The sequence below is a fragment of the Dermacentor silvarum genome, chromosome 4, assembly GCF_013339745.2.
Source record: "Dermacentor silvarum isolate Dsil-2018 chromosome 4, BIME_Dsil_1.4, whole genome shotgun sequence".
Taxonomy (NCBI): domain Eukaryota; kingdom Metazoa; phylum Arthropoda; class Arachnida; order Ixodida; family Ixodidae; genus Dermacentor; species Dermacentor silvarum.
In genome coordinates, this window is record NC_051157.2 from 10,751,620 (window position 1) to 10,778,911 (window position 27,292).

At 45.9% G+C, this 27,292-nt stretch overlaps 1 protein-coding gene across 2 annotated transcripts in view; it reads left to right on the top strand.

Annotated features, from left to right (window-relative positions):
- The first annotated feature begins 605 nt into the window (after positions 1-605).
- Positions 606-27,292, top strand: part of LOC119449426 (uncharacterized) — a 44,371-nt gene continuing 17,684 nt past the window's right edge. The window contains exon 1 of one of the 2 annotated variants that reach the window (XM_049665198.1): positions 606-771. In XM_049665198.1, coding sequence (XP_049521155.1) covers positions 647-771 — 125 coding nt within the window. In that variant the 5' untranslated portion in view covers positions 606-646. Of the gene's footprint in view, positions 772-10,785; positions 10,972-27,292 lie in introns of those variants that run through there. The other variant, XM_049665199.1, reaches the window with a different exon arrangement.

Below are 27,292 nucleotides of genomic sequence, written 5' to 3' on the forward strand. Positions count from 1 at the left end.
GATGATACGCAATATTACCTTATTCAATGGAACACCGAACACGTACAAGTTAACTAGCGGCATGGGTAACTTGAGGTTGGGGGCTAGGTATAGAATGTTCGTTTAGCTGTGCATGTTGTGTGGAGAGGTTGGGAGAATGTAAATAACTAAATAAATAAATAGATAAACGCAGAGTATATGTAAATGCCTTGAGCGCATGTTGAAGCTAACCAAAATGATTTTTTTTTCACGACAATAAACTACCCGGGACATGAAATAGGCAATGGTTCAAGCACGTAGTGCGAAGGGACACACGGTAGTTGTCCATTGCTGTCAATACGCAGCTTCACCCTTTTCTGAGCTTAAAGTGAAGTACAGCAGTCAAGCCCGGGTTTTGATGTGACACGGTCTCGAACCCTGTACCAGCAGAAGCGGGGCCCGATAATCCGGTACAGTCTACGCGCACAGTCGGCGACGCGTGAGCCAGCCGGTGCATGGCCTCGGATGTGCGCATGGCACGATATCCGCTCCCTTTGGCGTAGACGCTCCCGGTCTGGCGGCACGGGTATTTATGGGGGGTTCCGCCGGTACCGGCTCGGCGTTGTCGTCGTGCAGAGGCCGGGAGCGAGACACGACCGACCAGGGAGGAGATATCGGTGCTTCCCCGATGATGGCCGCTTGCTACTGCGCCCTCCAAAGGCCGCTGGCCACACCGCGGTGCGCCGTCGCCGGAGTCTGCAGCGGGGCCTTCGCCGCGCCGCTGTCGTCGGTGCAGCACAATGCCCAGCACAGGTGCGTACACACGGAGCGCGCACATCTGCAGAGGCTATACCACCCTAATTTCTCGTCGAAATCAGGCTAGACATGTCACGTGCTGTAGGAAGGTGAAACTCAAGAGACACCTCGCATGAACCTACACCAAGCACAATGAAATTTTCGGAACTCCTGGAAACATTCGTTTTGTTCGTGAATGTTAGAAATTATGTCACTGCACTTTTTTTTTATCGTTGCTTCTTTTACGATCGTCATTTTGAGCACGAATGTCATGTCAACAGTTCACTCAACCAAGATAACTGGCTGGCTTCAGGAAGGGGTATCCTACAATAGATAAGATCCATTCATCAATCAGGTAATTGAGAAATATGCGGAGTACAGCGAACCTTTCGTTGTATGGCTTTCATATATTCAGAAGTATCATTTGATTCAGTAGATATAACAGCAGTCATGGAGACATTGCGTAATCAAGGAGTACAGGAACCTTACGTGAATAGCTTGGGAAATATCTACAAGGATTCTATAGCTACCTTAATTCTACGCAAACGAAAAAAAAAAGCTGAAAAATACCGATTAAGAAAGTGGTCAGGTAACAAGACAAAATCTCTCCAATGCTATTCACTGCATGCTTAGAAGAAGTATTCAAGCTCTTAGACTGGGAAGGCTTAGGAGTGAGGAACAACAACGAATACCTCAGCAACCCGCCGTTTGCAGATGACATTGTCCTATTCAGCAACAATGGGGGCGAATTACAACAAATGATAAAGGACCTTAGCCAAGAAAGTGTAAGAGTGGGGTTGAAAATTAATATGCAGAAGACTAAGGTATTGTTCAATAGCCTGGCAAGGGAACAAGAATTCAAGATCGCCAGTCAGCCTCTCGAGTCTGTAAAGGAGTACCTTTATCTAGGTCAATTACTCACAGGGAACCCTGATCACGAGAAAGATATTCACAGAAGAATAAAATTGGGTTGGAGTGCATACGGCAGGCATTGCCGAATCCTGACTGGGAGCTTACCACGTACTGTCGTTGAAAAGAAAAGTGTACAATCATTGCATTCTACCGGTGCTAACATATGGGGCATAAACTTGGAGGTTAACAAAGAAGCTCGAGAACAAGTTAAGGACCGCACAAAGAGCGATGGAACGAAAAATGTTAGGCCTAACGTTAAGAGACGGGAAGAGAGCGGTGTGGATCAGAGAGCAAACTGGGGTATAGCCGATATTCTAATTTAGCTTACAGGAAAAAAAAATGGAACTAGGGCAGGCCATGTGTAATACACACGTATATAGACGTTTTCACGAGGGTGCTTCCGACGGTCTGGCGTGGGGAGTATGGGGCAGTGTTGCCGGTTTGGTCTGGACTGTGAGCTTGCCCGGCGCTTGCGTTGCGGAGTGGCAGCTTTCCTTGAATGTTTACGTTTATTTTTGGCACGAATGGCTTACACTCGTAAATAACAATGGGATATATATATATATATATATATATATATATATATATATATATATATATACTCATGAAAAGGCTACAGGCCAGCACTGTGCAGTTTATGGGTGCACAAACAGCCAACGAAAAATAACGATTTTGGGGACTATAGTGTGTCCACAACACTCCCCGATACCGCTGCCGATGTGGTATGTTCAGGCTTCACCGGTTTCCTTCATCACCTGAGGATTAGCATTTCAGTCTAAAGTGAACCAATGCACACATCAGTTAAATAATGCATTTTGGTAAACCATTTTCGGCACATTTCCAAATAGATTGCGAGGCTGCACCTGCATGAAAGGGCATTCAGGGCTATTGGCTAACGAACTGACCAACTATAGTCGACTATTGGCGATGGCTAATGGACCACGCATCTTGCGAGTCAGTCGCGCAGTGTCGACATTAGACGGAGTCTGCCTGCTTTCGTTTAATCTCATTCCCTCGTCGGGCAACGTGGCAAACCATGCAAAATAAAAAGTGACCACTAAACATGCGCCAAGTGATGCAGAAAGCGACTGTGTCGCCGCCTGCACTCGTCTAATCGCTTGCACTACTCGATCCTCGCTCCACCCGAAGATCACGGGTTCAAGCCGCAACAAGGACCTGCATGCTTTTATTATATTGACTTCCTCACCTGTCCAATATTCGCTTTTAATTACGAACAAAAACACGTTTTTTTTTCATTGTTGCTTTGCCCTTCTTGCCTACTAGATGAGATGAAATAAACGCGCGGTGAAAGTACAGACTTCTCAATTTAAGCCTCAATTGTAGGGACTGAGGTTCAGTTCCGAGGTCGCGTCTGAAAGACTGAGAAAGAATTATCGACAAATACCTGGGCCGGTGTATAATGTAACAACCACTTTCCCTCGATTATTATCATTCACCGGCATATTCTGGTGATAACACAGGCGCAATTATTGATTCACAGGGATTAATGTCCCGAGACACCTAGGCGATTCTGCCGCTTGGATCACTGGCGAAGTAATGAACAGAGAGAAAAATAAAATGGAATCCTTAAATTATTCCGGTCGTTCTTCCATTGAAAAAATTAAGAACCGTCTGGCGGTGACGCAGAGCAAAGAAAGCGACACCACTCAACTGTGCTCACGTGTCCTGTGTCTTCGCTTGTCTATGCGTCGGGTCCAGGCGCTCTATAGGCCCATTCTGTGTTTACAAACATAGGCTCTGGATGGCTTACAGTTTTGCCCACTAACGTTACTTGCTAAATTTAGCGGGCAAAGAAGATGAGGGCCAGGAGCTGGAGTGCATTAAAACAAAAGCCCGCAGATTTTTTACACCCTTCTCTTGTACATAATCCCAATTTTAAAAGTAAAGTTGCCGTAAGTTACACGAAAAATTAGAAGTATTAGTGTTGAGGCACTATGCGCCGTTCTTTTAACTGAGAACGTAAAGAGGGACTTTCATGCATATATCGAAAAACTTTTACACTCGTTTTGTTCCGACGTAGTAAACTGATAAGGCAGATGATCGAAAATTGCTATAGGGGTCGCTTGCTTGCTGCTGCTGCCGCCATGAAGGAAGGAAATAAACTAGGAAGGAACATGACGTCACGCAACCAGCCTTGGCTGTCCTCGAAGTCATTCCCTACGCTTTTCCCTCGCAGTGTCGTCCCGACACGTGACCTCTGAGACTCAGCGTATTGGCCGAGAATGTTTGGTTCCCATTAGTTCTTAATCGATGCGCACTTGTTCGTGCTGCCCTGCCGTAGTTCTGCTTGCTGAGCGGGAGGACTAAAACCTACCGCGCGCTCTGACGTAACGATCACTAGTTGGGCCGATAAGTTTGGCTTCAATCGTGTTGCGCGATGCTGTTTTTCCTAATTATTTATTCCTCCATATTTACCACGCGCGCGATACCATTTTAGCGATTTTATTATTAGTAGTGCAATTGTGATCAGACACGTTGCTTATTTGTAATATCGACCATGACCTGGAAAAACCTTTCATAAATATAATTTTAACGCGATAGCGTTTAGGGCTCCGTGTCACAGAAAATCCGGCGTTGGCAACCGGCGTGTGATCGCGGGTGGCGGAGAAAATCATCCAACCACATCGATCGCGCAGGCCCTCCACGTGGTCCAAGGTTTTGGTGAACAGAAATTTAATTTATCACAGTGAAATTTCAGAAAAATGGTAAAGTATGATTTTACCATTTGGCGTCAGATTTGCCGTCGGATTGTTTACCAATCGGCGTCGAATTGTAATTTGAATGTACGAGAAAACCTAATTCTGCTACGAGGAAACTCAAACATTTCTACCAGACCTTTTAATAAAACAAACAAACAATTAACAAAATAATAAAAAAAATGTGCTAGGGCCTTCACATTTTAATATAAAACCACTTATATTGGCCCTGGACAAACGTCTTTCCAGCAATGCATTTCAGTTTAAAAGTGAAGCCGACTTTAAGGGGATCGGTATAAGGTTGGTCTTTGCAAGCTGGCTTTCTCGCGTTCAGTGTTGCAGTGAATGAAGTCTACTTGCCGTATGCGAACGATGCGATGCGAACAGGTCCCGATAACGCTATCGCGTTCTACTCTTAAAGGCGAAGCTTAAGCGTCGTCCAAGTTTTTTAAACCGGCCTTCGTGGGACGCTCCTCTGCGGGCATCTTTGAAAAATGTAACACGCATGCCGAGTCTGAGAAGCCTTTAGTGTTGCCTGGAGGTAACTCTTGTGCGTCCTCATTGTATACCGCACATGCGAGTATAGAGAGTTCACTTGTCTCAAGCGAAGTGCTATTGCGCTGCACAGCTGTACCTAGGTGGTAACGATTCCGTAATATGTTCGTCGAAAACAAGATGACAAACAATCCAGTTGGATGCAATACGTCAGTAGCGCACCCAGGATCTCTGCCAGGGGGGGGGGGGTTGACAGTTTGCCAATACCATCTAATCAGCACTAATTTCGATTTATTCACGGGAAATTGTCAAAAAATGCGCTTTTTGCGAGTGTGCAGACGATTGCGCGTCTTACATCTTAGTTGCAGTACTCAAATGCGTAAGGAAAGAAAAGGGGTTAAACAGAAGGGGGGGGGGGGGGGGGTTACAACCCCCGAATTTTAGGTTTCTCTCGTTTAAATCAGCATTTTTAGGCGTCAAACTCGGCGTAAAAATTATACTTTGGGCTTTGTGTGGTTAAGTAATGCAATAATTTATACAGTTTTCCTACAGTTTGTTTCACAGATATAATTTCAACCAAGTGAAAAAAAAAAAACGAAAAAAAAGTAGCCGTCGCCAGCACGCGGCGTCAAGGATTCCTGTATTTATCTTCATCTTAATAAAACGAAAAGAGACAAACCAACAGCCTCTTAACATAAGCTTTCGCACAGGCCTCTAACATTTGAGGCACTTGAGGTAATTTGTAAAGGCGCCATATAAAGACACTGTAACATAAAGACGTCATAAAGCAATGAAAATCAAGGCCTTTATGCAAAGTTTTATCGCTGCGATTGTTTTGTTTTTTTCGCAAAAGGGACTTACGGCGCCGGCGCACAGCTCCCGTAGCAAATTTTTCCATCCTTTTTCATTTTACCACTCTCTCCTCGTGGCCCAGGTTTTCCCGAAACCAAGTCTGAATCGGCATCTTCTCCAACATACCCTTTTCTGTCCTCCTTTCTATCTCTTTTTTTTACATTTTTATTCTTCGTTTACTTCTTTCTTTTTGTTCCTCCATTGTGACTGCGCGTTGTTAACGACCGCCTTCGGATTCTTTTTTATTATTTTCTCTTTCTGCAGCAGATCATGAATTTGCATTTTGTCCTCTACCATTCTCCTCACCCTTTCCTTCCGGCATTATCTGCAACTTCCACCTTTTGTTTTTCTCAATTTTTTTTCTCTAGCTTTTCTTGAAAGACATATTGACAGAACCGTAGTTTCTCCTTTCCATATTAAATTGGCTTTGTTACATTGCAGCTGTGTGCTGCAAAGAACGCGTGACACTTATTGCACATACATTTCTCTCAGGCTAATTTCATGCACCTAATACGTCCCAGCTCTACTACAACATTTAGACAAAGCGTCAAATTACATTTAAACAAGTGTCAAAGTCTAGCGAAAAGAAGCAAATGCGAGAAGTAAGTTGTTTCTGACATTTGGACTCTTGGATTCCATTTGCAAATCCGTACTGATGGAACGTCACACACAAAAAAAGGAAAAAAAAAAACTTTGTAATCAAAATGTCATGACAGCAATATAATATTTGTTACACTGCGCAATTAGACGTTTACTACAATACTATTGTTTGGCTTCGCGAATGAGACGTAGCTGAACATCGACGAATTACGGACCAAAATAACTTCCAAGTTGTCTTTTTTTTCTTTTTTCTTTTCCTGGCAGTCTTTGTCCATTTTAATATGGTATTTGTGTAAACAAAACAACACAATCCGCGTTTTCCGCAGAACGTGACTACTGGCTGCTGATCACATCGAAAAAAAATAAAATAAAAAGAAAGACGATCCCAGAAGCACACAACAGAAAACAAAACAAAAAGTACGCGACTTATACACAGATACATGTTTATTTTCAACAGATTAATCCATGTGCCCTTATACTGTACAAAATAGAGCAATGACTCTACGCAGAGCAAATGCGTCTGACTTGTTCCGAGTCAGATAAATTCATTTCTCCGCTACAGCACAGAAAAAGCGATTGTCTGTGACGTTATTGCGTTTCACGAGCGTCGAATGCCCAAGAACGAATGCAGCACAGCTACAGCGTTTCCCACTAACAAGAGAATCCTTAGACCGCAGTAAAGAACTGCCCCCCCCCCCCCCCCCCCTCCCCGCCCAGTGGCGTATAGGCATAAATCTTTCTTTGAACCCTCTTGGAGCGCGAGAGCTAAGAAAAGAGCCGTCTTGATGTCGCGGGGTCCTTATAGTCATCCTCCTGCCTTTTCCGTCTTCATCATGCACGAGTGAATCTCTTGCTACCGCCGAAGTACGTGGACGCGTGCCTTCTTGACTTCTGCTCGAGTGCCCGGCGAGCAGACGAAAATCCCCACGCTCGCTTTATGCTGCATATATATATATATATATATATATATATATATATATATATATATATATATATATATATATATATATATATATATAGGCCTTCAAGTCATCCCTTAAGCACAACATTTTTATCATCATACTGTATACATCGCTGCACGCACGCACGCACGCAACCTAAGAGAATGCCGTCGCGTTCACGACGTTGACGTCCTGAGGAGGATGAACGCCGGTGGTCGTTATTGTTCGCGCTTTCTTTTTCTTCCTTGTACAACTCCTTCTTTCGACGACGTTGCGCAGAGCGCGAGGCGCAGTGCCGACAGCGTATAAAATGTCCGCCGCCGGAGCGGTGCAGTGCAGAAGCACGCGGGCCGCACCCACCAGTGTAGACGTGGCAAAAACGTCCGTCTGTCGTCTGCTTGTAAATCGATCGCCGCCGCCGGGCAATCTCGTTCACAGGACGCCAACTTTCTTTCCCTACGTGTGCCGCTGTTCGCTTCCGGCATTTTTAGTTGTTTTCCCTCTCCACTTTCTCTATCTCTCCATGTATACCTCCTTGCTTGTTTCGACGTCTACTTCGCCTACGTGACGTCTCCTCTTTTCTTTTTTTCTTTAATTCTTTTCCCCTTTCTTTCCCCAAAGCACTGGCTCGCCGGTCTCGTAACCTTGACTCTGCGTTAGCTTCCCGGCGTGTTTGTGATATTTCGCTTTCCGACGAGCGCTCGACTGTGTCGTCGAACCTTGGTGAAACTGAAACATAGCGCAACTGTAGCGCAATTGAAAGCTGAAACTATAGCACAGAGCAGTGCAAGAAAACATAAGCTTACTTGGTTGACTTGGCTGTGTTCCGCACTAGCGTTCAATAGGAATTCTTCTGCGGCAAGTTGGCTGAGTCCGCCAAACATTGCTTTTGGGCGCATTGTCGTTGGGCGCTGTAGCGTTGTTCAATGCCCCCTCGGACGTTCGCACAATAAACCTTGCCATTCGAAAAAAAAAAAAAAAAGAATAAGTGCAGGCTACGTTTGCCTGGTTTGTTTGTATGGAAGGGTAAACTAGGTACCACCCTTTCATAAAATAATTTGTTAAAAGCACAATTTGTCACGAACGATGCCGTGTCATGCTGCGGCATGGAGCAGCGTGATATACCATGCCCACGCGCGTTCGTAACCGTGGCTCGCGTATAAGTGGCCGACCAGTCCCGTTCAATCGAACATGCATCGAATGTTTCTGAGAACAAAGACATCTTAAAGCAGTAAAAGTCTGTCTTACGATCAATAGCAGTCGTGAAACGCCCGCATAGGTCCCATATTTCAGAAACCAGACAGGCTGATTAACGAGAAGCATGGGGTTCTTCTGAATGTCGAAGACGACAAAATTGAAAAGACGCGATTCAAATTTGCGATGACGCTTCGGAACGCTCATCGCGAGGCAACGGTTTCGCTCGAACGCAGCAGCATTAGGATTCCCAAGCTGGCAGTGGGCAAAGCCCCGTGTCAGACAAGCATCTCCTGGCATTTAGGAGGTCCGTAGAGGCACACGAAACCTTGCATGAAAGCATAAGGTCATTTTCTTCGCAGCTCTAGCGGCTGGCGATGGTGACACTGGTGTGATAAATGAGACTTGCTCGATAGCGTTCCCCAAACCATACGCTGCTTTCTGGGACAGTCCAGCAGCGCTGTAGGTTGATGGACTTCCGTTGCAGTACCGGCGATCGTCTGCCCGCTTGGCACCGTCAAGCAGGCGCCCCTAATTGGAGACCCGCAAGCGGCGTTGCCGCGCACGCATGGTTTCAGTGGCATGCATAGTCTGCCTCAAAAATAGTCTGCCTCAAAATAATAGCCTCAAATTCAAGAGACAGAGAGAGCAACTTTTCACGGGGGAGAGTGAATGAGAGACTGGAAAGGGGAAAAAAAAGGAGAAAGCAAAAGGAGGCGCAGGTAGTTCACGCGAACAGTAGTAGACGCAGGGTATCTATAAGCAACATTTCAGGTGCGGTAATTTCAGAAAATCGTTAGTTCACAAAATTAATTAAATTATGGTCTTTTACGTGCCAAAGCCACGATCTGATTATGAGGCACGCCGTAGTGGGGGACTCCGGAATAATTTGAACAATCGGGGGTTCTTTAACGTGCACCTAAATCTAAGTACACGCGTGTTTTCGCATTCCGCCCCTATCGAAAAGCGGCCGCCGTGGCTGGGATTTGATCCCGCGACGTCGGCAGCCAAAATCGTTAGAGCACAAGCAGCTTTTTTGGTTCCGAATTATAAGTTTGAGTGTATAGCCTTTGTGACCTACACAGTAATCCATTAAATTAGAGGTGCCGTGCCTTGCCAGAGCAGAAATTGACATTCTTGAAAACTGCGCAGTTAAAGATGAGATGAGCGAAGAAGTCTGACTAGGACAAGAAAGGACTCGCTACTGATTTATTGAAACAAAAAATATATAGAGAGAGTCATATCATAAGAAGCCAATGAACAAGTACACCAAGGACAGCATGGGGGAGATAATTTCCCCGACGAAGACCTTGGTGTCTTTGTTTGTTTGCTTCTTATGATATGACTAATAAAAGTCGAGCGCCTCGGTTTCCTTTCTTTTCATTATGTATATATATTGTTACGGGGAGTATTTAATTGACAATATATATAGGGTGATCATTTACGGAAGCTTTACGGAAGCTTTACGGCATTTTTAGAAATAGCCTGCTGCAGATAACATCACTGTAGTCCTTGAGCTGGATTACTCAGAGAGGCGGACATTACTTGCACGAACAATCGAAACACGTATTCAACTAATGAACAAAAATCCCCTAATTATCTTCGTAATCAATTATTTTATGGCACATATGCAATTCACGAATTGTAGCAGGTGACTTTGCAAGGCGTATCCACTTGGAATGAATTACCGGAATGACACAGAAAAGAGCGTCTGCTCTTTTCTGTGTCACTATTTTTTTTCCCCACACTTATAGTTCGCGCCGTAAACGTCGATAAAATGCATTGCGAAAAGTGGCGACTATTTTGGCATAAACATGATAACAGCTGGAACATTGAATACACAGCAAATACTACTGCGAATTCACTGGCGCTATGCGATTAATGATAATACAACCTTCGAGCTTTCTGGTCTTCGAGCCATCTCAGCACACGGAAGCGCAGCGTTGACCATGTGTGTGCAGTTACTATAGCGACAGAGGTAGCAAACAGAAAAAGACTATATACTCCAAATTTTGAACTTAAGTTTAGTTAAATTCTGCGGTTTTACCAAAATCACGACATGATTACGAGTATAGGGGACTCCGGATTAATTTTCACCACCTGGGGTTCTCACGGGGTGCACGGGCGTTTTTCATTTCGCTCCCGCACCTCCGGGCTTAGCAGCGCAATGCGATAGCCACTACGCCACCACGGCAGGTAATGTTTTAACTTCGCTCCCAAACTGCAGCCGCCGTGACGTCAGTGTGACGCGTCGGACTCATGGCATATTTTTTTTTTCCATATCCTGGGCCGTTTCTGTGCAGGGAAAGATCCCGAAATATGCCGGCTTAAGTCTATTATTACTTTCGAATGCGAGGCCATTTGTCTATATTGATAAACTATTGACAACGCTCGAGCAGAGACCATCAAAATCTATGACGTCACGGGGAACCGGTCCGGAAAGGACAAGATGGCGTCGGCACCTGTTTTTCGAATTTGCTGGACGAACTACGAAGGCTGCGCTCTCGGTAAGGGTGACTTATTTCGATATTCCAGAAGCGTCTCAGTTAATAACCCCAACTAAATATTCTGTATTGGGAGGATGTGCCTGAAACGGGCAGAAATGTTCGTGGCACACGCTAAACGAAAGAAAGGCAGGTGGGCGTCGCATTTTGACTGTAGGTTTTCCGTGTGCAGTGTTGTGAGCAGCTAGCGGCCGCTGAATCACATCCCTCGTTTTGTTGCACTGTGTCAGAGCCGCGCGGTCCCCCTTTGAGGCGCTCGTCATGTGTCCGCGCCGCTCTTCCTATAGTAGCTACGTTTCACCAACTATCCCAACAAGAAATACGTCATCTGGCGTGGCTTTCTGTCCTGAAGCAACACCATACCTGCATGGGGACGCTGTATGGTGTGCTACACTCCTGAAGGATCTTGGGAGTGCTTGGTGTTTCTCACCGTTCACTTAAATCTAAATGCACTGTAATTTTCACATTCTGCGCCCTTCGTAATGTTGCCCGTTGTGACCGGGAATCGAGCCTGTCACGCATGACAGGACCGTGAGGCAGTTGTTTAATTTCGGCATCCGCGTTCCGGAAACTTTCCTCAACGGCTGTGTCTAAGGCTAACGTCCGCACTGACAAAGCTGCACTGGTTGTAACTTCGTCCCGAAATAGGCACAGGTCGTCGAGTTTAGCTCTTTTTTTTTTTAATTTGACTTTCATGTCATATGTAATGTTCTATTCAAGGGGCATGCTTGTAATTACAGCGACAGCGTGGTGTTATGCCTAATATTTTTAATGGGGTTTTACGTGCCAAAACCACGATATGATAATGAGGCACGCCGTAGTGGGGGACTTCGGAATAATTTGGACCACCTGGGGTTCCTTAACGTGCGCCTATATATAAGTACACGGGTGTTTTCGCCGTGACCGGGAATTGATCCCGCGACCTCGTGCTTAGCAGCCCAACGCTTAAATGTGTTAATTTGATCGCTTGTACTCAGTCGAGAACATCGCGAAATTGTATATTGAGTTGAGGTGTGAAGCGTCATCGCAGGGCCAACGTTTGATTTATACAGGCGGCTAGTACAACGCGATATTTATCCCCGCTTATAGAGAGAAAATGACTAATTCTTTCTCCCCGCTTATAATACAGAAAGTATCTGTTGGGTAATGTTGGTACAGTGTCAGTGACGACGAAATGTTATGAAGCCAAATAAATGGCGTGACTGTATGACAGCCAGGCTCGTTCGCTCGATCCTTGCCCCGAAACGAAAATGACACAGGATGAAGACCCCCCCTTTTCTTTTTTCGTGATGCCTGTTTTGCCACAAGGCACGGAGCGAGAGTACACGAATGTCAAAGTAGTGGTACGTTGCACCGGTCAGCTCCGTATACCATTCCAATGTCCTCTGCCTGAGACCTCCGTCAACAATGGCAGTAAGAGAGCGCCCTTGTCGTAGCAATTCACCGCTGACGTTTGCTTAATATCCCCCCCCCCCCCCCCCAAAAAAAAAAAAAAAAAAAAAAAAAAACTACTGGCATATCAGCAGTAAGAGAGGAGAGGACGTTGCATGAAAATTGTAGGATTAAATGCCTTCACATTGTGCGCTGAAGTTAGTGCAAAATCAGCTGTCGTGGCAATATATCGATTTCGCTAAGTCATGCAGCCGCTTGGCGCTATTAAATGACAAATCATCGTGTAGCAAAGCGTATAGAATTCTGCAGGTTCCCATTCCTACACTGTCAGTAAATTCAACTTCCACTTTTATGCCGAGCTACATCGCCCAAACAAACCCAGGTCGGCAACAAGTTTTAGTGCGTAAGCATTCTAGGGCTACTTCTGCTGTCCGTCCGTCTGTCTGTAACGCGTGACACGATGTGCTACACAGGCATACATGGGGTCCTGTGGGGGTATAACAATGCCTTATGACTACGTATGACTGCAGATATTTATGATTAGGGACTATATGTGAGTACTGAAGAGGTAATTAAGAGTAATTAGGGTAATAAAAGACAAGATTAATCATGTTGAACTTAATTAAGCCTAAATAATACTCCTTAAGACTAATGAAAGGTAAGTAAACCTAATGGAGATTAATTACAATGAAATTACTTAGGTGTAATGTCTATTAAATGAGGGGAATTAAGAATAGTGAGGCTAATTGAGATTATTTGAGGTTACTGTATTAGCATAATCAAGAGTAACGAGTTTAAATTAAGTATAATCAAGAATAAATAAGGGTGCTTAAGATTAATCAAGCCTAATTGCAATATGAGCGACAGGTAAGAATGCACTGTCTGACAAATATTCGGCAGTAAGTTTTTAAAGCGTAGGTTACTTTTATTTATTATTATTTATTTTTTTATTGTTTTTGCTGACATGCGACTGTTCATTCGGCTGCATTTAAAAATTTTTTTTTCTTTCGAAATGAGTCAAGTCCACTGAAACATAATTTGAGAAAAACGAAATAACTTGTTATCGGGGGACCGGAATGCAATGCTATAAAACCAATTATATGATAATGTTTTACATGTCAGCTACAGAAACGTTACAGCAACAAGTAATGAAAAATTGTGCAGCAAATTTGACCAGTATTAGGATGTAAAATTGGGGCTTGGCTCTTTTTGATTTGAAACACTCGATTTGATGCGGTTTTGGTGAGAAAACATTCTTGAAAACGACTTTCAGGACGGTGTGATGTTATTTTAGTAGAAAAGCTATTAGAACATTGGCAATTAGGGGCACTTCATGAACACTGGGAATAGGATTTAGAGAGAGCGTCTGCTTGTAAGCAATGGAGTCTCATTTGTATTGCCTCACAGGATCTTTTTCTTGAGGAGCAATGAAGGCTGTAAGAAAATCAGGAACACAACTTTCAAAGAGACTGCCATAGTGCCTCGGTCACATTGTGTGGTAAGTGCTTTACTATGGGGCGAGTGGATTTGACTCATTTTGATCCGTATACCAGCGAGATCTGGCTCTTTTTTGAACAAAAAGTGAGCCAAATCGTTTGCCTTATTTGACCCATTTCGTTGTGATACTTCTTCTAGAGGAAAGATTTTCTTGTCATTACAGCTCTATGTCGCATAGTTTCGGTTTTAGCAGAAATTAGCAGAGAAAACTGAGGAAACTCGGGGGGGAGGAAGTCGAGATCATGTCGACTTTCGTACCTTCCACGCTCTGTGCTACCTAACGTGTTTTCATCGTGCCCTCTGTTGGCAAGGAAAGCTGTAAGCAGGCACGACTTGTGCTTGCGCCAAAAGTTCTTGTCAGAATTCCTCCGGCGCGACATATATCGCGTCTTAACCCTTTATGGGGCGGCGCTACCATTTGGTAACATACCGTGTCCTATATACGTTACCTCCGAGACCCACAGGCTGGCATCTATTTACTGACGTACCGAGCTGCCGTTTGGTAACGTACTTAATTTCCAATGTTGCTATTCAGGCTTTTCCCACCAGGGAACGGTGCCTGTGAATTTTCCATCAAGGTGGTATAGCACGCGCGCTTGTCGTATTATATTCAAGTTTTCTTGTAGCTATTTTTATGCCTGTGCTAGCTGCATGAACACTGAAGTTACGTACAAAAGAAGCAATGAAAAATGAACGTAGGGTTATTATTTGAATCATTCCTTATGCACGTGAATTATTCGAATTCGTGTTCGAAATTGTGGCTGTTTCTAGCTACAGGCATTCCGTAATGCTGTATGACATGGCAGCAATCGGCAATACAGGCACGAACTTTTTTAAAGGCGGAGCTTCTCACTCGAAAACTAGGCACTCGCATTTTTGTTTGTGACCACTTGGTAACATGGCAGGTTAGTGGTTCTAACGCTACGACGTTTTTTTTTTTTTTTTTCCCTAAATGTTCCAACTTGGTTCACTCTTCTCCGAATCAGTGCAGTCCAGTTTTTTTTTAATGCGTTTAGCATTCTCTGGTAGCTTATACCCCGATTTTGCCTGACCGCCTAACCGTTTTCGTGGGCCGACCCCTAAGGTAGCGAAGTATAATACAGAGTCTAACCAGCCCCGTACGCATGAGACAATTGGTGCTACTTCAGCACCACTTCCTGAAGGACCAATTCGGAACCCCATGCAGCGTCTGCACACTAAATGAATAAGCAATCCACCCATCATGCTTCACCTATATAAAGCCCATAACATCACCCGTAACACATAGTGCAACACAGTAGCAAAAATAGACACCTCTGAAAGCACGCTAAACGCATTTTTCGATATCATCTGGGATTGGTTCTTCATAAATATTTATATTTGAATGCCTGATTTTGCTACAAATGGCCACCGGTACGCGTTCATCGCACATCTAGTGACAGTGACGAGCATATAGATTTGCACTACATTATGGTGCGATGTTACCAAACGGTAACACACCAGTTTCACGTTTATTTTGGAAATAAGTGAACTCATTTTTGTACAACGGTTTACAAATTGTTTACAAATGATTTAGTAAGTGCAATGCGCGAGCAACATTTTTTTTTCAATGATTTTCTCAATATATGGCGCCGTAGAGGGTTGATTCGAATATAATTGCAAGCTTAGCATGTGCGACCACGCATGCGCATTTGCTTGAGCGTGCGCCACACGTGTCACTTCTTTTTGTTCCGTCTCTTGCTGCCCTCCGTCAATAAATGTTTCTATCAATGCTGAATAGGAAGCAACGAACCCACCATATCCCGAGACTTGTCGCAGTAGCTATTCGGAAGGTTTCGTGTTTTCCGACGGCTTCGAAAGAAAATGCCCCTGTAATGAGATATCGACTCACGTTGAATCGTGCAGAGCCTACTATCCATATCTCTGAAGTGGACGTTACTTTACTACGTTAAATAACGTCAGCTTGCCAGAATGAATTACTGCCAGGCCTCCGGCAAACGGCCTCCGTCCCTGTCCGCACGAAACCTGGTGACGTAAAGCCCCATACGGATGGTTTGCTTGACGTCATCGTAGCCGCCATCTTGTGGTACTAGCATGTCGAGAAGCTGCCTAATTAAGAAACCTGACAGCCGGACAGGCGCGTCTTGAGCCGAGCGACAAATCGATAACAGTGTTAACCTGTTGAAAAACGCTCACCGTCAAGAATCAAAACAATATACGCGTGATAATATGGTGCACTGGCATCATCGTGGCCGTCATGTTCGGGTATACTAGCACGGTGACAAGCTGCGTCCTTGACCTCTCGTGAAAACTTTATTAACGCAGCTACTCACAAGCAGCAACATCCATTCTGATAGGGAAAGGGGGGGGGGGGGGGGTTTGACTGCACTCCTCCTCCTATGGCATCCGCCTAGGTCGAGCCTTGTGACGTGAAACCTAATCAGACCTCACTGTACCTATCACCGTCACCTCATACATGTTTCAGGCTTAAATTGCTGGTGTTGCACAGAAGGCTTCGAGTCTGCTTCCATTTCTATTCCTGAACGAGAAAGCCAATATAAAATTTGCGTGGCCGGCTGCAAAAAGCTTCGGGGTATGCGCACGACTGAGCTTGCCCTTACATAATTGCCAGGTAATGTGAAAGCTGAAGGTTTCGCCATACCGACTACACGCTTGAGTACTTGTACCTCAGAATGCAAAAAAAAAAAAAAAAAGAATAAGGGTCTAGCCTATTTTCTCCACTGCGTGCGTGGTGCACAAACGAATGATAATTTGACATCCGATATGATAACGATGTAACAGCAGGAGCGCAATTGCTACCCGGACGCGTGTGCATACATAAACCTTTCAACGGCTTCGCGAAAAGGACGCGTTCTTTTTCAACTAACAAAGGAAGCCGCTTATCGAGCGTTATACTCCTCGAACAAGACTGCTGAATATCATCACGGCGGTAAGGAATACAGCGCATAGAATTATTTCCGGAACCTAAGCGGTTATGAAGTGGTTGGTATGTCTTCATGTATGTCTTTATGGTGCCCGTCTCATTTCTCCGTTTTTAGAAGCCTCTCAGTAAAATTTAGAGTTGGGTTCCTTCTTTATTTCTATCTTTCTTGAAAGGTAACTGACCTCAGGGTATATTCATATGCCTAATCAAAAGAGTTAATAGAATGCATAAACTGCAAAGAAGCTCAAACAGCTAGCGGCCTAAGCGTGCAGTCCTCTAATGAGGGATGTGTGCAGTGCCCCAGCATGGGTAATGCACAGTGCACTTTATAACTACGGCTTAGCTGATTAGAGTATGAAGTGTCTGATTTTTTTTCTTTTTGCTGTTTTTGCATTGTGAGAGCTTTTGTGGGCATATGCACACAGATACGCATGAAGCAAAAAAGGCTAACCCGAGCACTGCTGTCAAGCGCTTATCTGCGGTAGCGAGCAAGCCAATGTATGTAGTACGTCCTGAGCGAGGCATACGCACAAAACTGCGCTACGCCAACAAAGCTACGCCAACAAAACGGTGCTAGTACTGACTTTAAAGGCGAGTCATTTTCACTGTGAGGAACGATAATTGATAATGGAAAGGCTGTGATAAGTGATCGTGGAAATGCAGGGAGGTTAACCAGACGGAGCCAGATTGGCTACCCTGCACTTGGGAAGGAGGACTGAAAGACAAGGCGAGAAGTTCACTGTATGCACGCACATACACGTAATGAAGCGTTCATCGCTTAGTTCAGCTGCTGTGTCGTAGATTGTGATCAATGAATCCAAGCAATGGCAGTTCGTTGATTTTGACACATCATTTGTTGAAATAACAAACAGTGCTCCTCAGGTGCACATTCAAATGTACTTTCTAGAACTCCAGTCGAAGGACTCATGCAGGAATTTTATACAGATGCACAGATACATCAAAGTCGCATGCAGGCGTTTCGTACACAGCCGTCGGCCCATCGTTTTCGGAATCTAATATCCTGCACCGCAAAACAAGCATCTTCACTGCTGAGGCTTATGATGCACTGTCTGCTATTAAACATATCAAGAAAACAAAGCTACGAAAGACCATTATATTGAGACTCTCTAAGTGTTGTAAAATCTCTAAAGTCACTCCAGAAACTCAAAAATCCTGTACTAAATGAGCTATATTCACTGCTGTGCACAACATCTAATGAGCACATCATATTATGTTGGGTGTCTGGACACAGAGGTATCGAAGGCAACATGTTTCCAAATGAAATTGCCACATCCATTGCAACGAAAGCTGGAAACTCTTCCATAGGTGTCCCTTCCAGAGACCTAAAGCCATTTTAGTGCAAGAAAACTTGGAAACTTATGGCAACGGATGTGGGACACAGAAACCTCCAATAAACTTCATTTAATCAAGCCACATTTAGAAAATGGGCTACCAATAATTAAAAAAAGAAATACGGCGAATTGAGGCCACTTTCTGCCGCCTTAGCATAGGCCTTACGCATGGCACACACTCTTATCTGTTGACTGGTAGTAAACCTCTATCTGCCGTAAATGTGGCGGGACACAGACCGTCCTCCTCGTCTTTCTGGAGTTTCAGGAAGTGGAAGCTGCAAGGAAAAAACACTTCCCTCTAGCCTACCGACAGCATATTTCTTTTCCTCGGGCAACTTTCCTTCGTACTGACTCGTTTTCTGACAAAAATCGTTTTTTTTTTTAACTTTCTGCAGGATGTTAGTTCATTGCAAATTATAGGCCCAATAGTTTCGCAGCACGGCATCTCGCCAGAGGCTGTTGCTCCGATAGTAGCGTTTTGTAGAGCACGTGCCTCCAGGTCCTTGCACTTAAGGGCCTCGTTGAGGCAGTAGTGCTACTGGCATTTATACGTTTTAGGGTATGTCGTTCATTCAGAGTGTAACTTTTGGGTTCTTGGCACATCTCACAAGTCGTAATTATTTAAATACGTATATATAATACTACTATATTAAGCCCCTGGGCCCTGTACAGCCGCATTACATCGTCATTGTCAGCCACATTACCAATTGTCATTATTGCATCATCGAGTACATTATACGTCATTGCTTGGCGCTCTTTGGCCATGATTGGCCCTTGCACCACAAAAGCCCACATATCATCAACCAAGAGCCCGACGCTCTGCCCATTAGGCCACAGACGCCATGCGTGTCACGAGAAATTAAGTACCTTATGACTCACCTTCCCTTGTGAGACTGTCAGCATGGCACGTCGCATATAAACAATTCGCTTATAAAATCAAGTGAACGTCAGCTTCCCCCATCCTTCCTTCGTAGCAGCTAGCGCCTTGAGACGCTGTGACATTACACAGCATTCGGGCTCGGTCCAGGTTGTAACGGAACAGAGTGTAACGTTTATTCGCCGGAGTGCAACAAATCAGTTCTCATGTGGTCGTCATCGCCATCATTGTCGTCGCCCTGCCGTCACCCACACGATTGATACTCACCGACACCCAAGGTCACCGACCCGCAGCCGTGGTCTTGTGGTTGAGTGTCCACTTCGGCTGCAGGAGGACGTGGGTTCAAATCCACGCTGCCGCCGGTTACCCACCGGTTACCCAAATGCGCAAAAGCGTCGCCCGACACTCGGCTTTCTTTATGGATGTACTGTCCTGGGGAAGGAGCCCGCGCCATGCAAATTTCTTTGAACACTGTGGTCACAACAAAACCCCGTACAACAAAATCGATCCTCTGACTTGCAAGGCACCGCGACAGCGTGAAGCTCCCCATCAGCTTCCGAGAAATTGCCAGAGCAAGACCGGCAGGTCGTCGTCATACTACAGTCACTAGTTAGTGCTCTTCGCATGTTTTTACTAAGGTGCAGACACCATCACCTTGAAGCAACTTAGAAGTACTGGACGCGCGGCGTCCAGTGCTTGCATGCCTTCAGTAAGAATCATGGCTCTTCCGAAACAAATATCTTTGGAGCTCAAGTCCAAGTAGTACTTCAAGTCAACAGGTCTGTGCGACTATTGATAGACTTGCTGCGCATCTTCACGTGTGCGCGCAAATAATGCTCTTTCTCTCTTCTTTCGCTCTTTTAGTCTCTACACCCACTTTCCCCTGTGCAGCATAGAAAACTGGGCGTACGTCTGGTTAACCTCCTTGCCTTTCTTCTCTCGCACGATATGCTGCGCCTTTCAGTAACACTAGCGGGTTCCCAAAGGATGCTAGATAGCCAGCTACTTCTAATATGATTTGCATAGCATTGATTCTGGTATTGCGTGGGACCTGCATGACTTTTTTGTTTGTTTGCTTGCTTCTTTCCACTTTTTTTTTTGTTTGAGATGGTTAGTCAATCCGACGTCTGCTCGTAAACATTTATGCGTATTCGCTTTTGTCTCTCACTTTACAAGTACACAGTAGCAGTGCTTGAAATGCTTTCAATAGTTAGCAAGCATACCGTCCTGAGTAAACGTTTGTAGCCGTGCGCCTCTGTGCGCACTGTTTCCTCCCCATTTTCCTTGTTCGAATCACCGTGCCTGCTTTCCCGTCGGAGATTGATCAGTATGGATTATCTCCCTGTCTTTCCTCTCTCTACTTGCTCTCTCACTCTTTGCGAAACCCCGAACTCTCCAGCTGTCTTGCCTTCAGGGGGAGGGAGAACAAGAGGCGAAAGGCAGAGAGGTTAACCAGGTTAAGTGCCCGGTTGGCTACTGTACAGGGGGATGGGGTGAGGGCAGAAAAGATAAGAAAACATGAGAAGATTAAAAACAAAAAGGAACGGATCAGTTCGCACATTCTATAGTTTTTCAATTATTCCCGTATCTTAAAAAAAAAAGCACCAGCGCTTTTAAAGCAGTTCGGGCCGACGTCAGCTGGGAGCAGGGTCCAAGTATTCTGGCTTTCGTAAATGGACGGTTGTCAATCTTGCCGAGCGTGGTGCTGAGGACTTTGTGCATTGGAACGACGACAATCATACAGGAGGTGCGATATCGTCTCTTTGCACCCGCCAACTTCACGTTATCGACTTGTGGCCATTCCGATGAGCTAGGAGTACGCATTAGTAAAAGTACTCGCCTTCAGTATATCACCGGGAAGCCGGAAAAATTAATGAAGGAATCTCCCGGCAGGTGCACGCTTATGACGGCTGCTGACCTTTGCTGTGGCAAAGTAATGCTCAGCACCCACGCGTGGGCGGATAGCGCACGTGCGATTCTCGCGGGATGCGGATTCGACAAACAGAGCAAAGAAAACCAGAATGGACGCCGGGGGCATCGTCTGGCACGACCAGCCCCCGCAACAGAGCAGCGGTGACCCAACCTGCCGCGCGGTGGACGGTGCTCCCTGTGGGGAAAGGAGTACCGAGGAAACGGACGGCGGGAAGAGGGGCGTATGGTGCAGCCGCAGCTGAGATCGGTGGCGAGAGGGGTGGACTCGGCAGTGGTCAAAATGAAAGTGGACGGTGCGCTACGGGAGAGGAGAGATGAAAAGTCTGCCTCCACGGCCTAACAAACCCGTCTTCGTCGTCGCGGCGCGCAAATGAACCGTCGCCAGGGGCAACGGGAAAACGAGGAACGCGAGGGCAAAAAGCGAAAAACTTGTGCGAGCGCGCATCTCGACCAGAAGAGAAAATATATATACCTACAAGCGCCGCGCCAGCGGTACGCGCACCAGCGCCCCGACAGCAGCGCCGGCGCTGCTGCTCTCGATGGCCAGCAGCGGAGCGCAGCGTCTTCTCTTTCCAGTTTCGTTTCCCCCTTTTCTCTTTCCCCGTAGCTTTCCCTCGGCCCGTAAGCGCCTCCTTCCCCATTTCCACCTTAGCTTCCATTCGCTACCCAACTGCTCGCTCTTTCCTTCGGCCGCCGCTTCGCTCCCTAAACTATTTCTCTCGCTCTCCCTCCCTCCCTGCGTCCCGAAATGGGGAAGCGCGCTCTTTCGAGCGACGTCAGCTGGCTGCGCGGCGGCGGACGCTCGCGGCGCTGCTCTCCCAGGCCGGCGAAAAGGCGCGCCGCTAGTCACGCTACGGATAGCGGCAACCCGGTGCTGCCGCCGCTGCCTCGCGCCTGCGCCGCAGACCACGCTTCGCCCCGGCCACGACGACGCCTCCCGCGCACGGGATAGAGCGCGCACCGGAGTTGACTCGGCGGGAATTTTTTTCCCCCTTTGTGTCTGGGCACGCCGGTGAGTGAGTGAGGTGCTGGGGAGTGTCGGGCCGTGTGCTACGTCGTCGGTGTGCCTTGAGGAGGCCGCCCGACCGTCGAGAAGCCGGGGGCCGTCGTCTGTGACCGACAGGTGAGAATGAATGGGACAATCAGTTCGCGGCATCCCTCATCCTTTTTCCTTCGATCGAGAGCTCACTCACATCCGGGGCAGGGAGAGAGCACGCGCTCGCACTTAAGCGGTACACGGCGGGTTGAACGGCACCACGCAGATTGAACAGTTGTCGTTGCCGCCGGCTGGTTCGATTGAGAAAAGCGATCGTCAAATCGAATTGGAAAGCTCAGCTCGAGATCGCTTTTTGCCACCTACCGTCGACAGAGCGGGAATGCGTTTATGGTAGCGGCCACTTAGGTCGCGTGCTCTAGCGTGCCGAGTCAAAGAGCGTGAGCGCCGGCTGAAAGCAACCGTGGCGTAGCCAGCGCCCTCCCGCTGCTACTGCAGGCAGCGATTTCGTGGTACGCGTGCGTGCCGACGTGCTCCCCGCACCGTTCCGGCCGGTAGATGTCGACAGAGAGCGACGCCACACTGTGCGTGCCCATGGTTGTCCATTCAGCCGGTGCTGAAAGTGTTTAGTAGAGGAACCAAGCGAACCAAGCCCGTATCCGCGGCGAATCGTTAACACCCTGATTGTTTATTCTTGGGATGACACAACACTGACCTGATAAGTTAATTAGTGAACTGGGCGGCTCCCCTAATGAGAAATTAGCTGTCGTCTTGGCATTCGGCTTTAGGTGGCAGCGATGAATGGTCAACAAAAGATTGTTTGATTTCATTTGATTGACTGACAGCGTTAATGTCCCTAACTAAAACCCGAGTGGCAGGAGCCACCTCACCGGAGAGCTGACGATAAAGTTCGAGTACCTGCGTTTATTTAGCACCCACCCATTTGTCTAAGTACATGGCCTTTTTTTATATTCCGATGGTATAGCGGGATGGGAAGCTCGTGAGGAAACACGAGGAGGTCCATGCTCTTCGGGCAAAACAACTCATTAATTTCACTCAGAAACATTAATTCATTAATTCATTCATTCGTTCATTCGTTCGTTCGTTCGTTCGTTCGTTCGTTCGTTCGTTCGTTCGTTCGTTCGTTCAAGATAATTTATACAAATTGTCTTGGGAGGCATAGCAAAAGGCCCTAAAAGTTACATTTGAACATATAACTATATAGCAATCGCGTGTCCCGTCATCTGTGACAACGGGTGGCCCGCGGCTGAGCGCGTTCAGCGTCCTTATAGTAGCCAACGTTATAGTTACGGTGCTGATTGCGTAATCAACCGGAATAAGGCGGTCCGTGCTTCCCTCAACAAATCTTGCGCAACACGCGGATTAATTTACCGCTTTCTTTTACTGCCATATACAGCTAAGTGCCAGGAAGACGTTTTCACATGTGACGTAACGTCATGCACATTTCGCCGACTTCGAGTTGTTGTCATGGGCGAACAAAAAGGCCGGGTGCGGAAATAAGATTTGGAACGGAGTGGAAGATAAAAAAAAATAATTAATGAATAGCTAACCCCGGTTGCTATCCAAGGATGTGTATATAGCATGCTTTGGGAAGTGCTTATTTGTGGCACAATGGTATGCGTTAACGGGGGCGCTGCCCTTACCATGGTGCCTTGCCCGAACGCGGGAGCCAACCGGTACTTCGAGCGGCACTTCCTCAAGGACCAGTGCGGAGCCCCGTGCAACGCTTGCGGCCGTCTCTGGTCGCAGACGCTGTGGCCAGAGACGGTGCAGCGTCTCAAACGACAGCGTCTCAGAACGCTGTCACGAGGGAACAATGCGAGAACGTTCCCCTTGTATACCGCCATCTCACCGTGTGGTTTTTACTACTGTGTTAGACTCCACTGTCCCCGAAATATGCCGGCGAAAACGGTTAGACAGTCACAAAAAGTAGCGGTTAGTACCAAAAGAATAAGAAACACATTGCTATTGCAGTGCATATTTTCAAGTACTTCAGGTAACCCTGTAATTGGCGTAAGTAAGCGCCAAAGGTGGAGTAAAGGAAAGCTGGGTGCAGACAAAGCTCGTACAGGAGCTATGAGAAGTGGAACCGAGATAGTGTTGCGAAAACACAAGCGTCAAGACTGGAGAGCGAGAGAGCATTTTTTTGAACGAAGGCAGAGTGGTCGGCCTGGAGCTAGCGCGCAATAGCCTGCTACTCTGAACAGGGGGAGGGGGAACGGGGACGTATTAATTAATTTAATTATAAGGTTTTAAGTGCAAAAACCACGATCTGATTATGAGGCAAGCCGTAGTGGGGGACTCCGCAAATTTCGACCACCTGGGGTTCTTTAACGTGCACCTAAATCTAAGCACACGGGTGTTTTCGCATTTCGTGACGTAAAATTGTGATGAACGACGATGAAGGCAGAAGAGTTGAAAGAATGTAAAGCCAAGTTCGACATTCTGCTGATAAACATTCAGAAATGTCACCCACCACAGGGTTCCAGATCTTGGCTGCGGTTCAAGTTAACCTTCAGATAAAGGCACAAGGAAGAAGGTGGTATGTGATCTTCTCCTGCACGAGCAGCACAACCGCCAAGAAAAATATTTACAAAATGTAAAGAACTGCGATAACTCCCTCCCGTTCCCCCCACGGCCTTCGCGCGACGGAAAAAATCTCGTTTGCTCTCTATATACGGTGATTGTAAAGGAGGAAAGAGACGCTTAATTCTGCAGCCCTTCAGGGAGCACGGCGCAGAACGCGCGTTTGCTCTCCGACGTGCGTTCGCTCCCCGTGAAAGCGCGCGTCCCTCGCGCCCTTTCATTCGCACATACAGCGTCCGGAGCGCGGCGACGATTTCATCGACGTTGACGTCATACGGAACCTCACGGCGACGACGACGCCGACGGCAGAGATCCGCTTTGGTGTGTCCATATAATTGCTATCGCAATAAAAATAAAGGCACAACCCTGAAGACGGTCATTCAAAATGCGCAGATATGATGAGGCTGGCATCTATCGTCGTGCGTGATGCATTTCCTTGAGGGGTGTCCCTTCTTAGGTCGAAGAGACACCCCGTTAGTAATAAAGGTGTTTGTCATTCATCACGAAATAAATGAGATATAAAAATATATCGAAGAAAGAAAGTAGAGGATAGAAAGCAGGATGTTGGAGAAGGTGGCGATTCAGACTTTGTATCGGGAACAACCCGCCCAGGAACAGCGAATAGGAATATGAAAGGGATGGAAAATGTTCTCTGGCGCTGACTGAGCAACTTTTTTGCTATGTTATAGTGAGCGTGGGACCGCAGCAATACAACGTCCCACGCAGTGCTTGGTTTACTTTGATTTAAAGCTCCTTTATTTTATATCGTGTTTATATGACATATTTACAAATTACCTCAAGTGCCTCGAACATTAGCGGCCTGAGCGGAAACGCGCGTTACGAGGGTGTCTGCCTGTCGCTCGTTTTTTTGGTGGTCCTCCCGAAAATGACAACCCAAGTTGTTGCTTTTTTTTAATCGGGGCTCCAGCGTTAATTTTGAAGCTTTCCACTATGACACAAAATAGTTAAAAAATGAAGAAAAGCTGAATAAAGGTTCAGCAATCGAAGTGATGTTTGTAGAACGCTGTGTCATGGAGTGTAGAAACTTGCGAGAAATACGGCTTTGTTCTTTTGCAATAATTTTAGCAGGAAAGTGAGGCGGATATACTCAGGTATTTTGTTTCTATAATCAACAGAACGTTCAGAAATCGCTTGTGACAAACAGGGTAATCGTGTGCCTGTGCTGGATTACTTTAAGGTGGGCATTATACTTGCACGAGAAAGTCAAGTGTGTAGTTGGCTCTAATTAACCAAGTTTCTCTAACATTTAAGTAATTACCCCAGGACACGTATAATGCTTGCGATTTGGAGGAGGTGAGTTCGTGAGGCATATCCGCTTTCAGTTACAAGATAAGCGTTCCCAAACTGTGAGAGTTCCGGGGTGTTGCAAATAAAGTTGTCTTGAGCTGCTTGAGAAGACGCTTTGACAAGAAAAAAAAATGTGAGTGGTACAACATTGCATTGTGGCGACAGTTTGACTGTGCTTATCTCGATACTGGCAGTTGTTTTAAAATTTATTCTAAGTGGATGTGCCTTGAGAGTTGGCCAGTTTTAAGTTCGTAAATTGCAATTTGTGCCCTGAAGTGATAAGTTAAAAAGTGAATTCATGGAAAGTTGTTAGTCAGTCGTTGTTTAGGAATTTCTACTGCTCGCGCAAGTAGCGTCCGCCTGTTTGAGCAGTCCAGCCCGAAGAGTAGAATTGTGCTGTGTGCTACGAGTGATTTTTGAAAAGCGACTATTGATGACTTTGATTAAACATTCATTAAATTATTTTTGAAATGGCACACCTGGTATATACATTTCCCGCACGGATGCTAATCTTACGTTCTTTTATCCCTGCTTTTACAAGGGCTATGACGATGCAACGTCGTAGGGGCTGTATGGATGGCGTCGGCTAATCAGGCCGAGTAGCTGGCTAGAGGAATTTACCTCATGGCGACCTCTCTTCTCTGCATTTCGTATCATTAAACTTCTCTCGCTCTCTAGGCGCATAAACAGCTTTAAGTGAACGGATTTGCAGAACTACTTAATTTTGTGCAACGGGTTCGCTTGTGGGTAGACGGACTTCGGCTTCGCATTAGTAAAAATGAGCATGCGAAATGGAGAAATGAGATAGACTCATCGTGCACAACAAGTGTGTGGATATATTTAAGCAAGAAGACGGCGATACTATTTAGTGCATGTTAATTACTCGTGTTTGAGCAAGATAGCAAGTTAACTAGGCGTGTTGAAAAGAGGCAGCACCAGAAAACAAAGAGTGAAAATATTTCCTTGTTGTTGTTGTTGTTGTTGTTGTTGTTGTTCCTTAGCTTTCCGTCATAGTCGTTTTCAAGCGCTGTTTCCTTTCGATTCACCCTCGTACAGTCGAACGCATTTATAACGATTTGCTTGGGACTTCCGAAATCATTCGTTATTTAGGTCACTTCGTTGTAAAGGTCGCACACAACACAGCTCACAATAGAACCAGGAAAGAAATATTTTTTCTTTATAGAAGTCATTTAGTTTTAGAGGCATTCGTTGTAGAGACACTCGAGTGTATTCGTTCATCATAGCGCAATTCTTGCAGTCACTCGTCAGTCACACATGATTAATGTCCTATATAGATCTGTCCTGCGCGTGACAGCATCGTTTCAATTTCGTTGGTTGTGATAAAGCGACATTATCCGCTCGAAAAAAAGATGTATGCAGATCCAACGCGCATTCTGGAACATATGTCAAACGACGCTTTCGTAAAGTTATAAAGATTACTT